The sequence below is a fragment of the Pseudophryne corroboree genome, chromosome 3, assembly GCF_028390025.1.
Source record: "Pseudophryne corroboree isolate aPseCor3 chromosome 3, aPseCor3.hap2, whole genome shotgun sequence".
Taxonomy (NCBI): domain Eukaryota; kingdom Metazoa; phylum Chordata; class Amphibia; order Anura; family Myobatrachidae; genus Pseudophryne; species Pseudophryne corroboree.
In genome coordinates, this window is record NC_086446.1 from 406,717,882 (window position 1) to 406,733,563 (window position 15,682).

The window sequence follows — 15,682 nt, forward strand, 5'->3', positions numbered from 1 at the left end:
GATTGACAGGAAGTGGGTGGTAACTGACCGTTTTTTTTGGGAGTGTGTGAAAAAACGCAGGCGTGCCAGATACGCAGGAGTGGCTGGAAAAACGTAGGCGTGGCTGGCCGAACACAGGGCGTATTTGTGACGTCAAAACAGGAACTAAATAGTCTGAAGTGATCGCAAGGTAGGTTAGGTCTGCAGCTACTCTGAAACTGCACAAATTTTTTTTGTAGCAGCGCTGCGATCCTTTCGTTCGCACTTCTGCTAAGATACACTCCCAGAGGGCGGCGGCTTAGCGTTTGCACTGCTGCTAAAAGCAGCTAGCGAGCGAACAACTCGGAATGAGGGCCAATATTTCTAGAGGTGGATTTTTAAATGCATACTCTTAAAAACTTTACCGCAGGTTTTACTCAGATCGTTATACTGTGAGCAGTGTCAGCAGCAGTCTGCTTCTCAGTCAGAGACAAAGGTTATAGCTAACCTATCCTCAGAATTGGCAACTGCCAGGACAAATAGAGAGGTCCTTCAGTCACAAGCATTACACACCTAAGCCTATTTGGCTCAAAGGTAGCAAGGAGTTTTGATTTGAGTCAGAGACACCTCCAAACAGGATACCTCTCCACTCCTCAGCCAAAACAAATGTACGGTTACTCCCTAGAAGTAATATCTAGCCCTTAGAGAACTAGTAGCTCCCTCAGAAGGGGTTGAACTTATATTAGAGACTGTAAGGGGAATCCTACAGATACCTCATAAGGACCGAGAGTTCATATTAGATCACCCCTGATAAGAAGCTCCTTATCCCAGGGAACTTCTAACTTATTCCTTTTTTCTCTAACGTCCTAGTGGATGCTGGGAACTCCGTAAGGACCATGGGGAATAGCGGGCTCCGAAGGAGGCTGGGCACTCTAGAAAGATTTAGGACTACCTGGTGTGCACTGGCTCCTCCCACTATGACCCTCCTCCAAGCCTCAGTTAGATTTCGTGCCCGGCCGAGGTTGGATGCACACTAGGGGCTCTCCTGAGCCCTTAGAAAGAAAGTATAGTTTTAGGTTTTTTATTTTCAGTGAGACCTGGACACCATTAGCTCCAGAGGGATCGACCGCAGGCCCAGTCCTTGGTGTTCGGTCCCGGAGCCGCGCCGCCGTCCCCCTTACAGAGCCAGAAGCAAGAAGAGGTCCGGAAAAACGGCGGCAGAAGACATCAGTCTTCACCAAGGTAGCGCACAGCACTGCAGCTGTGCGCCATTGCTCCTCATGCACACTTCACACTCCGGTCACTGAGGGTGCAGGGCGCTTGGGGGGGGGCGCCCTGAGCTGCAATAAAAACACCTTGGCTGGCAAAAATACCACAATATATAGCCCTAGAGGCTATATATGTGGTAAATTCCCCTGCCAGAATCCAGAAAAAAGCGGGAGAATAGGCCGCGGAAAAGGGGCGGAGCTATCTCCCTCAGACACACTGGCGCCATTTCTCCTTCACAGATCCGCTGGAAGGAAGCTCCCTGGCTCTCCCCTGCAGTCTACACTTCAGAACAGGGTAAAAACAGAGAGGGGGGGGCACTAAATTTGGGCGCAATACATATATAATATAAAAAGCAGCTATAGGGGACATAACTCAGTTAGTCCCTGCATTATATAGCGCTCTGGTGTGTGCTGGCATACTCTCACTCTGTCCCCCCAAAGGGCTTTTGTGGGTCCTGTCCTCATTCGGAGCATTCCTTGTGTGTGTGCGGTGTGTCGGTACGGCTGTGTCGACATGTTTGATGAGGATAATGATGTGGAGGCGGAGCAGATGCCTTTAGAAGGGATGTCACCCCCTGCGGGGCAGACACCTGAGTGGATGGGCTTATGGAAAGTAATGAGTGCACGTATAGACTCCTTATATAAGAAAATCGACGACATGCCAAATGTGGGACAGCCGACTTCTCAGCTCGTGCCTGCCCAAGCGTCGCATGGGTCGTCAGGGGCTCTAAAACGCCCGCTACCTCAAGCAGACCCAGATGTCGACACTGATACTGACACCAGTGTCGACGACGATGAGTCAAACCTGATGCCCACTAAGGCCATTCACTGTATGATTGAGGCAATGAAAGAGGTGTTAAACATTTCTGATATAACTACTGGTACCACTAAAAAGGGTATTATGTTTGGAGAGAAAAAACTACCCGTAGTTTTTCCCCTATCAGATGAATTAAATGAAGTGTGTGAAGAAGCGTGGGCTTTCCCTGATAAAAAATTGGTAATTCCTAAGAAGGTACTAATGGCGTTCCCTTTCCCGCCAGAGGATAGGTCACGTTGGGAAACACCCCCTAGAGTGGATAAAGCGCTCACACGTTTGTCTAAAAAGGTGGCACTACCGTCTCCGGATACGGCCGCCCTCAAGGAACCTGCTGATAGAAAGCAGGAGGCGATCCTGAAGTCTGTATATACACACACAGGCATTATACTTAGGCCAGCTATTGCGTCAGCTTGGATGTGCAGTGCTGCCACTGCTTGGTCAGATAAACTGTCAGAAAATATTGACACATTAGACAGAGACACGATCCTGTTAACCATAGACCATATAAAAGACTCAGTCTTTTATATATGAGAGATGCACAGAGGGAAATCTGCCGACTGGCATCTAAAGTAAGTGCATTGTCCATTTCTGCTAGGAGAGGCTTATGGACTCGCCAGTGGACAGGAGATGCAGATTCTAAAAAGCACATGGAAGTGTTGCCATATAAGGGTGAGGAATTATTTGGGGATGGTCTCTCGGACCTAGTTTCCACAGCAACGTCTGGGAAGTCAGCATTTTTACCCCATGTCCCCTCACAGCCTAAGAAGGCGCCGTTTTATCAGGTTCAGTCCTTTCGGACCCAGAAAAACAGGCGTGGAAAAGGCGGGTCTTTTCTGTCCAGAGGCAGAGGTAGGGGAAAAAGGCTGCAACAAACAGCAGGTTCCCAGGAGCAAAAGTCCTCCCCCGCTTCCTCTTCCAAGTCCGCCGCATGACGGTGGGGCTCCACAGGCGGAGCCAGGTACGGTGGGGGGTCGCCTCAAAAATTTCAGCGATCAGTGGGTTCGTTCACAGGTGGATCCCTGGATCCTGCAAATAGTATCTCAGGGGTACAAGCTGGAATTCGAGGCGTCCCCACCCCACCGGTTCCTAAAATCTGCCTTGCCAATTGCTCCCTCAGACACGGAGGCGGTGCTAACGGCAATTCACAAGCTGTATTCTCAGCAGGTGATAATCAAGGTACCCCTACTTCAACAAGGCCGGGGTTATTATTCCACTCTATTTGTGGTACCGAAACCGGACGGTTCGGTGAGACCCATTCTAAATTTGAAATCCTTGAACACATACATAAAGAAATTCAAGTTCAAGATGGAATCGCTCAGGGCGGTTATTGCAAGCCTGGACGAGGGGGATTACATGGTATCCCTGGACATCAAGGATGCTTACTTGCATGTCCCCATTTACCATCCTCACCAGGAGTACCTCAGATTTGTGGTACAGGATTGCCATTACCAATTCCAGACGCTGCCGTTTGGACTGTCCACGGCACCGAGGGTATTTACCAAGGTTATGGCGGAAATGATGATACTCCTTCGAAGAAAGGGAGTTTTAATTATCCCGTACTTGGACGATCTCCTAATAAAAGCGAGGTCCAAGGAACAGTTGTTGGTGGGAGTAGCACTATCCCAGGAAGTGCTGCACCAGCACGGCTGGATTCTGAATATCCCAAAGTCACAGCTGGTTCCGACGACACGGCTACTGTTCCTGGGTATGATTCTGGATACAGTCCAGAGAAAAGTGTTTCTCCCGGAGGAGAAAGCCAGGGAGTTGTCATCTCTAGTCAGAGACCTCCTGAAACCAAAACAGGTATCAGTGCATCACTGCACGCGGGTCCTGGGAAAGATGGTGGCTTCTTACGAAGCAATTCCCTTCGGCAGGTTCCATGCCAGAATCTTTCAGTGGGACCTGTTGGACCAGTGGTCCGGATCGCATCTTCAGATGCATCGCTTAATAACCCTGTCTCCAAGAACCAGGGTGTCTCTACTGTGGTGGCTGCAGAGTGCTCATCTTCTAGAGGGCCGCAGGTTCGGCATACAGGACTGGGTCCTGGTGACCACGGATGCCAGCCTTCGAGGCTGGGGGGCAGTCACACAGGGAAGAAACTTCCAAGGACTATGGTCGAGTCAGGAGACTTCCCTTCACATAAATATTCTGGAACTAAGGGCCATCTACAATGCCCTAAGTCAAGCAAAATCCCTGCTCCTACACCAGCCGGTGCTGATCCAGTCAGACAACATCACGGCAGTCGCCCATGTAAATCGACAGGGCGGCACAAGAAGCAGGATGGCGATGGCAGAAGCCACAAGGATTCTCCGATGGGCGGAGAATCATGTACTAGCACTGTCAGCAGTGTTCATTCCGGAAGTGGACAACTGGGAAGCAGACTTCCTCAGCAGACACGACCTCCACCCGGGGGAGTGGGGACTTCACCCAGAAGTCTTCCAGATGCTGCTAAACCGTTGGGAAAAACCACAGGGGGACATGATGGCGTCCCGTCTCAACAAAAAGTTAAAAAAATATTGCGCCAGGTCAAGGGACCCTCAGGCGATAGCTGTGGACGCTCTGGTAACACCGTGGGTGTACCAGTCGGTTTATGTGTTCCCTCCTCTGCCTCTCATTCCAAAGGTATTGAGAATAATAAGAAAGCGAGGAGTAAACACAATTCTCGTGGTTCCGGATTGGCCAAGACGAGCGTGGTACCCGGAACGTCAAGAGATGCTCTCAGAGGACCCGTGGCCTCTACCGCTCAGACAGGACCTGCTACAGCAGGGGCCCTGTCTGTTCCAAGACTTACCGCGGCTGCGTTTGACGGCATGGCGGTTGAACACCGGATCCTAAAGGAAAAGGGTATTCCGGAAGAAGTCATTCCTACGCTTATTAAGGCCAGGAAAGATGTTACGGCAACGCATTATCACCGCATATGGCGAAAATATGTTGCATGGTGCGAGGCCAATAAGGCCCCAACAGAGGAATTTCAACTAGGTCGATTTCTGCATTTCCTGCAAGCAGGAGTGGATATGGGCCTAAAACTAGGCTCCTTTAAAGTACAGATCTCGGCTCTGTCGATTTTCTTTCAAAAAGAACTAGCTTTAGTACCTGAAGTTCAGACTTTTGTAAAAGGAGTGCTGCATATTCAGCCCCCGTTTGTGCCTCCAGTGGCACCTTGGGATCTCAACATGATGTTGAGTTTCTTAAAATCACATTGGTTTGAGCCACTAAAAACCGTGGATCTGAAATATCTCACGTGGAAAGTGGTCATGTTATTAGCCTTGGCTTCAGCCAGGCGAGTGTCAGAATTGGCGGCTTTATCATGTAAAAGCCCTTATCTGATTTTCTATATGGATAGGGCAGAGTTGAGGACTCGTCCCCAATTTCTCCCTAAGGTGGTGTCAGCGTTTCACCTGAACCAGCCTATTGTGGTGCCGGCGGCTACTAGTGAATTGGAGGACTCCAAGTTGCTAGACGTTGTCAGGGCCCTGAAAATATATGTTTCCAGGACGGCTGGAGTCAGAAAATCTGACTCGCTGTTTATCCTGTATGCACCCAACAAGTTGGGTGCTCCTGCTTCTAAGCAGTCTATTGCTCGCTGGATTTGTAGTACAATTCAGCTTGCACATTCTGTGGCAGGCATGCCACAGCCAAAATCTGTAAAGGCCCATTCCACAAGGAAGGTGGGCTCATCTTGGGCGGCTGCCCGAGGGGTCTCGGCTTTACAGCTTTGCCGAGCAGCTACTTGGTCAGGGGCAAATACGTTTGCAAAATTCTACAAATTTGATACCCTGGCTGAGGAGGACCTGGAGTTCTCTCATTCGGTGCTACAGAGTCATCCGCACTCTCCCGCCCGTTTGGGAGCTTTGGTATAATCCCCATGGTCCTTACGGAGTTCCCAGCATCCACTAGGACGTTAGAGAAAATAAGAATTTACTCACCGGTAATTCTATTTCTCGTAGTCCGTAGTGGATGCTGGGCGCCCATCCCAAGTGCGGATTGTCTGCAATACTTGTAAATAGTTATTGTTAACAAAAGGGTTATTGTTGAGCCATCTGTTGAGAGGCTCAGTTGTTTTCATACTGTCAAACTGGATATTGTATCACGAGTTGTACGGTGTGATTGGTGTGGCTGGTAAGAGTCTTACCCGGGATTCTAAATCCTTCCTTATTATGTCTGCTCGTCCGGGCACGGTGTCCTAACTGAGGCTTGGAGGAGGGTCATAGTGGGAGGAGCCAGTGCACACCAGGTAGTCCTAAATCTTTCTAGAGTGCCCAGCCTCCTTCGGAGCCCGCTATTCCCCATGGTCCTTACGGAGTTCCCAGCATCCACTACGGACTACGAGAAATAGAATTACCGGTGAGTAAATTCTTATTTTCTTTCCTGCTGATAGAAGCCTAGGAATCCACCCTCAGTGGATTCTATAGTTACACGGATTTCTTAGTAGATCGTATATGATCTTGTGAACTTCATTCCCTAATAAAATCCTCCGCATAAAAACAGGCACATCATCATGACCGCATGATGACCAGCCACCAGCTGGCTACACTGTCGGCCTTAAATCATAAGTAGTAAAAATGTTGTAAATATATAGAGGGCATAGTGTACAGGGTGTACATGCCTACACGGCCCTGGCCACACCTTTTCTTCTCCTCATGATTGGCCGTTGAACAGTTTCATCCCCAGGCCCGTGAGGGCCTTAATCTGACCCTGCTTCTAACAGAAAGGCTTCCAGGGAAATAGAAATGGGACTACTCAATCTGGGATTTAATAGTAGGAAATTTCGGCTTGTAGCTCCTGGTTACTGTCAGAGACGGCAGACACAGGCTAAGTAAACGGTGGGGCAGGTTCTTTTCCAACAGAAATTCCCTGTTCGGCTCATGATTAAATAAGTGGTTTCACAGGCCAGTAGATCCACTTATCTCCCATCTACAGCCCAACCTTCAAGCGAGCGTACACTGCTTCTTCAGCTTCGCGGCCACCAGGCTTTAGAAGTAGAGTCACAGTAGCCTCAGACGACACCAAGGGTTCCACGCTGCAGTTCAGGACGCTGCAGTTCAGGACCTCAGTGACCAGTTGCTCAAAGGTATTGGTTAGCTCTGCAAGCGGCTATCCAGAGCTCCTGGAAGCAGGAGTCATTGCCCCAGTTCCACCACATCAGGGGAACAGGGGGTTCTTCTACAATTTATGGTGGCCTGAGAAGTCGGACAACGGTCACGTACTGACAATAATTTTCTTGACTCCAGGCCCAAGGGTGGGGAGCTCGGACTTGCAGAAGTCAGAGTTCGTGGATCCGTGCAATTTCTAGGACACAGATCTCTACTTCCCATTCTGACTACATCAGGCTCGCCTATGACTTACCTTCAAGAACCCTCGCTTTGGTTTCAGACACTGCCTCTTGACCTCTAGCCAGCCGAGGGTTTTCACGGAGTTAATGGCGTGACTGATTTTCAATCGGCTCATGAGGGGGAAAATTTAGCTTCATACTTGGACAATCTTCTTAGATCAGCACCCTCCAGGGAACACAGTATTATGCTTATTCGGTATAGGTGATGCCTGGATCTCCGAATATCTCATTCAGTCTCCACAGGGCGACTGCGGTTTCCAAACCCGATCCAAAACACATCTTATAGGCGGGTTCCTTTCCCTCACTAGGACCCAGGAAATCTGAACCATGGTAGGAATGATCGTACAGTTGTCTGGTCTCCATTTCTCTTCCATTCATCTCCTTGGTAAGACATTGCATCCTTAAGAGAGAGTTCAGTGTGACATATCTCCCTTTGGGACATTCCAGTTGGATCTCCTACTCAATGGGTCCAGTTCACGCCTGCACAGGCATCGCTTACTATGCGTAGCTCCTCAGACGTGACTCGCTGCCTAGCTCCTCAGACGTGACTTGCTGCAGTGGTAGTTGCAGACACCATTTAGACTAGACGGTTGCTCCTTTGGCATTGACCGGGGTGCTAGTGGCCACTATGCAAGTCTCTGGAACTTGGGGGCGTTAACACTGGACTCTCAGGTTCTAGGGTCACTGGTCCAGATTGCTAACCACTCTCCTGAAATTTACGTTGACGGGGATCTTACTTGTTTTCATCACGATTTTTCCCCGGATAAGGGCCAGGCTATTCCGGATCCATCCAGTATACCACGGCTGTAGCATACTACCATACGGGGACGAAACAAAATAAGAACTACGCAGAGAGTGGATGCCACGATCTTCTACTGGGAGAAGCAGTACGCCAACATTTATTTTGGTTATGTTTACACCGTCAGTAAACCCTTAAAAGCCAAATCTTCTTGGACAGACAAGATTTACACTCGGGGGGAGTGAGGTTTGCACTGTCAGAGCTGCAACAGGCAGTTCTGGGTGGGGATAGCCACTGGTCTACTGATTGCTGTCTCAAATCAACAAGCAATTTCGATGATACCACTCCAGGTCAGGAGCTCTGGAGGCTATATCAGTGGCTACTCAAAGGACTCCCTATCCTTTTGGAGCTTATACCGGTTATCCTTTTTATTTTACTTCCGGTCTTATGGTGGTTACATTTTCCTATGTTAAAAAAACAAAACAAAGAAAGGCCTGTCCTCTTTATCAGTGCCAGGGGGACGATCATTTTTGGCCGCTCCTGTGGAACTTAGATGAGGCGGGTCATCTGGTTTAAACGGAGTCTGTATCCTCCACCTCTTTTTCGGTGGTACATTCTTTCCTATTCCTTAGTCGTCCTGAGGTTCCTACAGGGGGTTCTGCTTTTCCAGCCTCCATTATTCCTCCAGACGCCTTAGCCTTCAAGGTTTTAACTGTTGCAGACTTCGGTCTCTCAAAACGACTGTTACTCTTCTGGATCTCGTGTCTGCTGGTAGATTGTTGTCTGAAGCATCCATATCCTCCTTTTTCCTACTGACAGGGCTGAAATTCGTAATTGTTTGGTCTCCTGCTGAGGATTTCACTGGCATTCCGTATTTTGGCTACTGACGATGCATGTTCTTATGGTTACTTTGTCAGTTTCACTGCGGTTCGAGCTCTTCGCTGTTTTGGAGGGTGGTCGACCACTATTCCATAGTTGGTCTCCCCTCTCCATTGGGTGTCAAGTTCTATGGTCAGCCTCCGGGGCAGGCTCCTTGACATCACCTGTTTTCCTTTAGGAAGATTGCAGGGCTCACAGCACACTCCCGCCTGTGATGAGATCTTTGGGACGTCCCCACTGTAAACTGCATCCCAGTATCCCCTATGGATTCTCGGAGTCCATAGGTGATACTGGGCGCCCACCCTGTGCTGTTCTTCCTGCACATCTATTGTGTTGTGTGTTGGTTCTTAGTCGCCTGTTGGCATTGCTTCCAGTTTTGTTTTGGTTCTACTCCTGTTTCTCTGTTATGTTATTTCTACTTTCTTGTATGTCTTTTCCTCCCCAGTTATGATCCGTCTCTCTTTGGGCGCGGTTTTCCGGACTGACTTGATGGGGAGGGTCATAGAGGGAAGGAGCCAGCACACACTTACAGACTAAATTAATTATTATGCACTGGCTCAGTGGACCCCATCTATACCCCACTGTAAACTGCACCCCAGTATCCCCTACCAAAATCCAATATTTTTCCTAGTGCACATGCTTTTTTATCCCCAAACCTTACCTGTCAGACAAATATACTGTCTAAATAAAGTGTTGCATGCAGTTTAGTTTTAATAACTTTGTGCTTACCGTGCTGCATTAGTACATTAGTAATGTGGTTAATATACTGCCTGTTGGTAAGCCGATACCCCTCTATGGATTTAGTTAACTATCTGAGTGCGGGTCTGACCAGTCGAGTCGGTCATTCAGTCATTCATTCTTACTACCTCACTCGTTCAATCAATTAATCATTCATCTATTCTTTTTTATAATCTCCTTTTTTCATCTTTTCCCTTCTCTTCTTTCTCTTATTCTTTATGCTTCGCCTTTTCTTTTCTTTTCTATCCTATCTTTGCGTGTTCTTTCGCTCTTCTGAGTTTTCTCCCTCTTTTCGGCTCTATACTCACAATATTTAAAAATGAGATGACACTATGGAATTCTCCTTTTTGAAGTGTTTATTTCTTATTTTTTGCAACGGTCTACATGTGCATTTTACTGCTGTTATGACTTTTGCTATTGCTATTGTTTTTAAGTACGGTACATTGAGACCTCTGCGCAGGTCACTTCTTCTGTGTTTTCTATGTATCTGTCATCTCACAAATAAAATGTATTTGGAAAAAAAAATACTGTCTGTCGGGATCCCAGCGTACAGGATCCCGCCACGGGAATCCCGATAGGCAGCTAAATGCCGGTGGTCGGAATCCCGACCGCTGTCCCGTATTCCCACTCAGGTGGTGAGTCCATGCCAGCAACCGAGTGGGAATATAACCTATGGCAAGTGAATCCGCCGGGCCTGATGCGTGGCAAGCGCAGCAAGCCCACAACGGAACTTTCTGCACTCACTGCCGGTATGCTGACAGCCGGTATATCATATATGTTCCATACATTAGTGTAGTAGGTGTGCTACATATACATTTTTTTGCATGGTTATTTAGCCATTTCCACGAAGTCAAAATTCAGTGCTAAACTGCCATTTTAATGCATAATAGTTACTTGGTAAAACTTGGCACTCTAATCATCTTTTGCTACTGGCTTTGTTACTGCAGACCTTGGTTAATTCTGCTCAATTATTAATAGAGTGAATACGTTTAGTTTTTTTTGCGAATGTTCATACTCCTAACACAGAAAATTTATATTTTTCAATCTTAAGAATACTTTTAGTCTAAAACAAAATATTCCTTTGAAGTTTGACAGTCAGGAACATCAGAAAAACATTTTGTCCGTCGATGGCATCTTCAGCAAAGGATTGGTTAATAGGAATTCTGCTTCGTGATTCTACGGTGATTCACACACAAGAATCCAGAGCGGGACAGTTATTGGATTGGGAGTCCCAAGACGTCTTTAATTGCATCAAATCTAATATTTACCTTGTTTGTTTCTTGTACCCATCCCCGAAGATGCACTGTTTTGCTGCCAACCTTCCAATGGTTACAATAATTGTTCAGAGCTCTTGCATTACTAACAGTCAGAACCTTGTGACCATTAAGACTCAGCTCTGTATTCTGAGAAGGCTGTATTTTGTATCTTCAGGCATTCAGTATATATAACACATGACTTTCAAAGGAGAATAACGTACTGCAAAGCTAATGTGCCGTGCATTTTTATTAAAAACAGAAATAACTGTAGCGATATATCATGTATAGAATATACAGTTTGCAATAAGCAGAGCGCACTCACTGGAGACTTTGCTGACCTGTAGTAAAGTTTATTCCTCGCTTCAGGTGGTCATTATACTGGTCGACGTTTCGACCACAGAACGTGGTCTTTCTCAGGACATCACCAAACACAGGACAAGCATACATTGTGTTGCCTTGAGCCTCCTTAAATACCCTTATCAATCAACTAGAAGGAAGTGGATCTAGTCCTTCATGGAGAGTTCCTTTCCGAATTCTTTAGGACTAAACATATCCCAAGAGGATTTAGAATGAATAACGTGCCAACGATCGGCCGCAGGAATACCAATTTTTGCAGCTGATTGTGCTGTATTTTGAATACATCTTTTCTTGAACTCCTCTTGCTGGTTATTGAGGACGTGGGCGTAGAATTGGCCAAAGCCAGATAGGAAGTTACAATATTCAGTAGAGACTTTACTCCTGCTATTGTGGAGGATGCAACAGAGCATTGATTAGAAAGATTAAAGTAGATAAATATAGATCTGAAATTGTTGCCTTTAAAAGAAAAAAACTTGAAATAGTTGAACAATATTATAAGTATCACACAGTCTACTGGTGGTTGTCAGGTGATAGCAGTACTAGACGTGCCCCTATAGGGCAAAAATCCAGAAGACAGCACCCGCGGAGCAGTAGGCGCAAGAGGACATCCAAGAAACATACAAAGTAAAGTGAGGAATTGATTTTTAATCTGTCCAGTCGTCATTTAACTGAGGCGCCTTTGCTTTCGAGAGGTCTTTGTGCCAACTTGTGAATTTGATGGCTTTGATTGGTTCGTTGACTGCTTCAGAATGAGCAGAAACCTCACACTTGTGAATTTTTTGACAATACAGCCTCTGAACTATAAATGAGCGGATTCGGTTTTACTCGGTTCTCAAAACCGAATCTTATTGACTCACTGATGTCACGTGTTTTGGATAGCCAATAAGATTCGGTTTTGAGAACCGAGTAAAACCGAGTAAAACCGAATCCGCTCATCACAGTCTGAACAAGCTAAATGGTTAAAAAAAATGTATATAGTAGTTTTGACCTACCATCTAACAACCCTAGTATAAAAAACCTTCCTTAGGATGGTAGGTAAAGAAGTAAAACAGGATATTAACAACAACAAAAAAAATAAGATTTTATCATCTTAGTGAGAAAGATAGACAGGTGCTCAATTCTTTTCATAAAAGCCACTTGATTGTTATTAGGAGAGCAGATAAAGATGGAACTGTAGTTCTCCAGGACATGGTAATTTTTGATCTTGACGTTCAAAAACAACTGAGTGATCAAGCCACTTATGAAAAAAGATTATTTTAACCCTATGCCTAAAAATAAAAAAAAAGTGGTAGATCAATTAAGAAAAATATTTATTATCCTTAACAACTTAACTTGCATGGTCGCCTCAAGTGCGACCACACCAGGCTGGGATTTCCCTGACATGGTCGCATCTGATGCGATCAGTAAGAAACGCCACTGGACAGCTGTGGGAAGAATCTCTTCAATGTAAGAGGGACCTCCCGGCTCCCATCTCCCCTGTATGTACCCAGCGGCTGCAGAGAGCAGCAGACGCTAGGGAAGCCAGCGATGCCTGCCTCAAGTACGGGAGGCTGATCATCAGTCTCCCCAGAAACGCTCCACTGCACTCTGCATACGGGGGGGGGGGGGGGAGAGTAATAAATACCTATGGTAGGGAGGGAGAGGGGCTGTAAAATAGTAATATGATGCTGGAGGGGTGTTAATACAAAAAACAACAACAACAACAACAATAATACACTGGCCGGAGGGGGTGGGGTTGTTTAAAGAAATGGGGGGTGGAAAGTGAATTTATAATGGGGGCTAATGGACACGGGGTGGTCCGAGACACCCCATAAACATATTTTATTTACAAATGAATTAAATATACTGGTAATTTAAAAAATAATTTTTAAACTATATTGCATTTAAAAAAAATGCCATTTCTGTGTCAAAAAATCATCAGTTAAGTAACATATTTCTTTTTAAAAGTGTACATAATTTGTCATAATCAGTTTTCCTTTCACCTTCCAGGCGCTGGACGCTGACCGAACTGTTCTCAACAAGATGAAAAAAGCTGCCAAAGCCAAGCACAGTGCAGGAGAAGGTGGGTTAGATCAATGTTTATGCTCATGCTATATATTCCCATGTCCACTCATGTACTTCTCAGCACTCTCTGTATCAACTGTCACCAAAGAGAAAGATCACACTTTTTCACCTTGTTATGAATGGCTCTTATTTGATAGACTGTAACTGTATATTCTGATGTACAGCACATGCCTGTGTACAGTACATATATACAGATGGACCAAGATTTTTTTTTTTATAAACAGCATTTCTGAGCTGTGGTAATATCAAGATGAATCCTTAAGAGATCCTGGGGTTATTTTTTATTTCCCCCTCACCCATTGCATGGGAAGGCTGGTTACCATTCATACAGTAAGCAATGCTCGGCACTCATATGTATCATGTGCAACAAGCCGGGTGCCTTCCTAAAGATATATGCACAATCTCTGTAGAGCAGGCGGCACTCCCGGTCTCCTTATCTACCATAACTGAGCCATACACCAGTGGCACTTCAACGTTTCGGTTTAATAACCTTCGTCAGGATTACAATAGTGTATGAGTTATAAGCATGCAGTAATGAAAGGCATATTCTGCTCTTAAAATTAAGACTTAAGTCCAATTTTACGTCCGCCTCTGAGAGATCAGGAGTATGGTGACGTGTTTTGTGGCATCACATGCTTTGCCTGCCAATATCCATGATTCAAATCATCTGGCCCTGCCCAAGTCTTCTTTCTATAAAGTCTCCCAGAAGGCGTGTACTATATTTATTCCGGATTGTTTGTTTTTAACCAGTTGTCTGTATTAGACCATGATCATGAACTAAGCATGCCTTGGCTTGAAGTCTCACAAACACAAATGAAAAACAAGAGTGATTTTTGTGGCAGAAAATGGTGTCTTCCTGTCTCTTGCCATTCATCAGCAGGTGTGTGAGAGTTGTTATTCCTGACATCCATACACATCTTGTCAAACAAGATTTATGCTCTGTGGCTTCCACTCATCCCCTGCTGAGATGTTGTGCTGCGCGCATCTCTTCAGTACTAGCGCTGTCTGTATGTGTGCAGGGAGGGCTGGCTGTTCAGATGGCGCATACTGTGATGTAACATATAATTTACAGCATGCACACTGGTCAGTGCGCTGGACTGGAGACAGTTGTGGGTTTTTAGGGTCATTTTAGAGCCAGCAACGTGTTATTATTACTTGCTGCTTTGAGGTGGTTACTGTCAAAGTTATTAATAGATACATGTCCGTTAGTTAAGACTGCTCTTAACTACAAAAAGCTTTTTATACTGCACTCTTCAAACTATATAGAGTTGTCCTTTAAATTGGAATGCAAAACTGTTTTGTACACATACTAAAGAATGAAAAGCTGCCAATCCGTGTGTCGGTTTCCCATAAATGTTCTTGAATAGAGCAGTCGATGTATATTGTATAGGAAACAGATGACAATTCGCTGTATCGCAGAGAGCTTGCAGTCTATGTGGAGGGATCCAAACACACAGAAGTAAGAGGAGTAAAGGTAACTGGGGGCCTGATTTAGAGACAGGGGCGCAGTGTCAATATTTCTGAAGTTTACCTTTTTTTCTTTTTCTCATACGTCCTAGAGGATGCTGGGGACCATTTCATGACCATGGGGTATAGACGGTTCCGCAGGAGCCATGGGCACTTTAAGACTTTTCAAGGGTGTGAACTGGCTCCTCCCTCTATGCCCCTCCTCCAGACCTCCGTTTTAGAAATGTGCCCAGGCAGACTGGATGCACTCCAGGGGAGCTCTACTGAGTTTCTCTGAAAAGACTTATGTTAGGTTTTTTTATTTTCAGGGAGAACTGCTGGCAACAGCCTCCCTGCTTCGTGGGACTGAGGGGGCAGAAGTAGGAACCAACTTCCTAAAGAGTTTCTTTGCACTGCTTCTGGCTGACAGGACACCGTTAGCTACTGAAGGGAACTGAACGCTAGCCGTGCCTAGATGCTCACTCCCACAGCACGCCGTCACCCCCCTCACAGAGCCAGAAGACAGGTGAGTGTTAGAAGACAGATCTTCAATCAAAAAAGTGATGGCTAAAGGTACCGCGCGGCTGGCGGGAGCGCAGCACGCCATGTGCCCACACATACACAGGCACTGCAGGGTGCAGGGCGCGGGGGGGGGGGGGGCCCTGGGCAGCATGAAACCTATGGAAACTGGCATAAATAAGGGGCATAAGTTGCTGAGGCACAGTCCTACCCCCGCCAGTATAAAAAATTACCTCAGAAAAGCTGAGGAGAAACACGCCATTGAAGAGTGGAGCTTCCTCCTCAGTCAGCCAGCACACTGCTCAGCAC

The 15,682-nt window shown here is 46.3% G+C and overlaps 1 protein-coding gene across 3 annotated transcripts in view; it reads left to right on the forward strand.

Moving 5' to 3' along the window:
* Positions 1-15,682, forward strand: part of LOC135055754 (arf-GAP with SH3 domain, ANK repeat and PH domain-containing protein 2-like) — a 317,938-nt gene that overhangs the window by 130,367 nt on the left and 171,889 nt on the right. For all 3 annotated transcript variants that reach the window (XM_063960173.1, XM_063960175.1, XM_063960174.1), the window contains exon 2: positions 13,334-13,406. In XM_063960173.1, the coding sequence (XP_063816243.1) occupies positions 13,334-13,406 (73 nt within the window). The remainder of the gene's footprint in view (positions 1-13,333; positions 13,407-15,682) is intronic.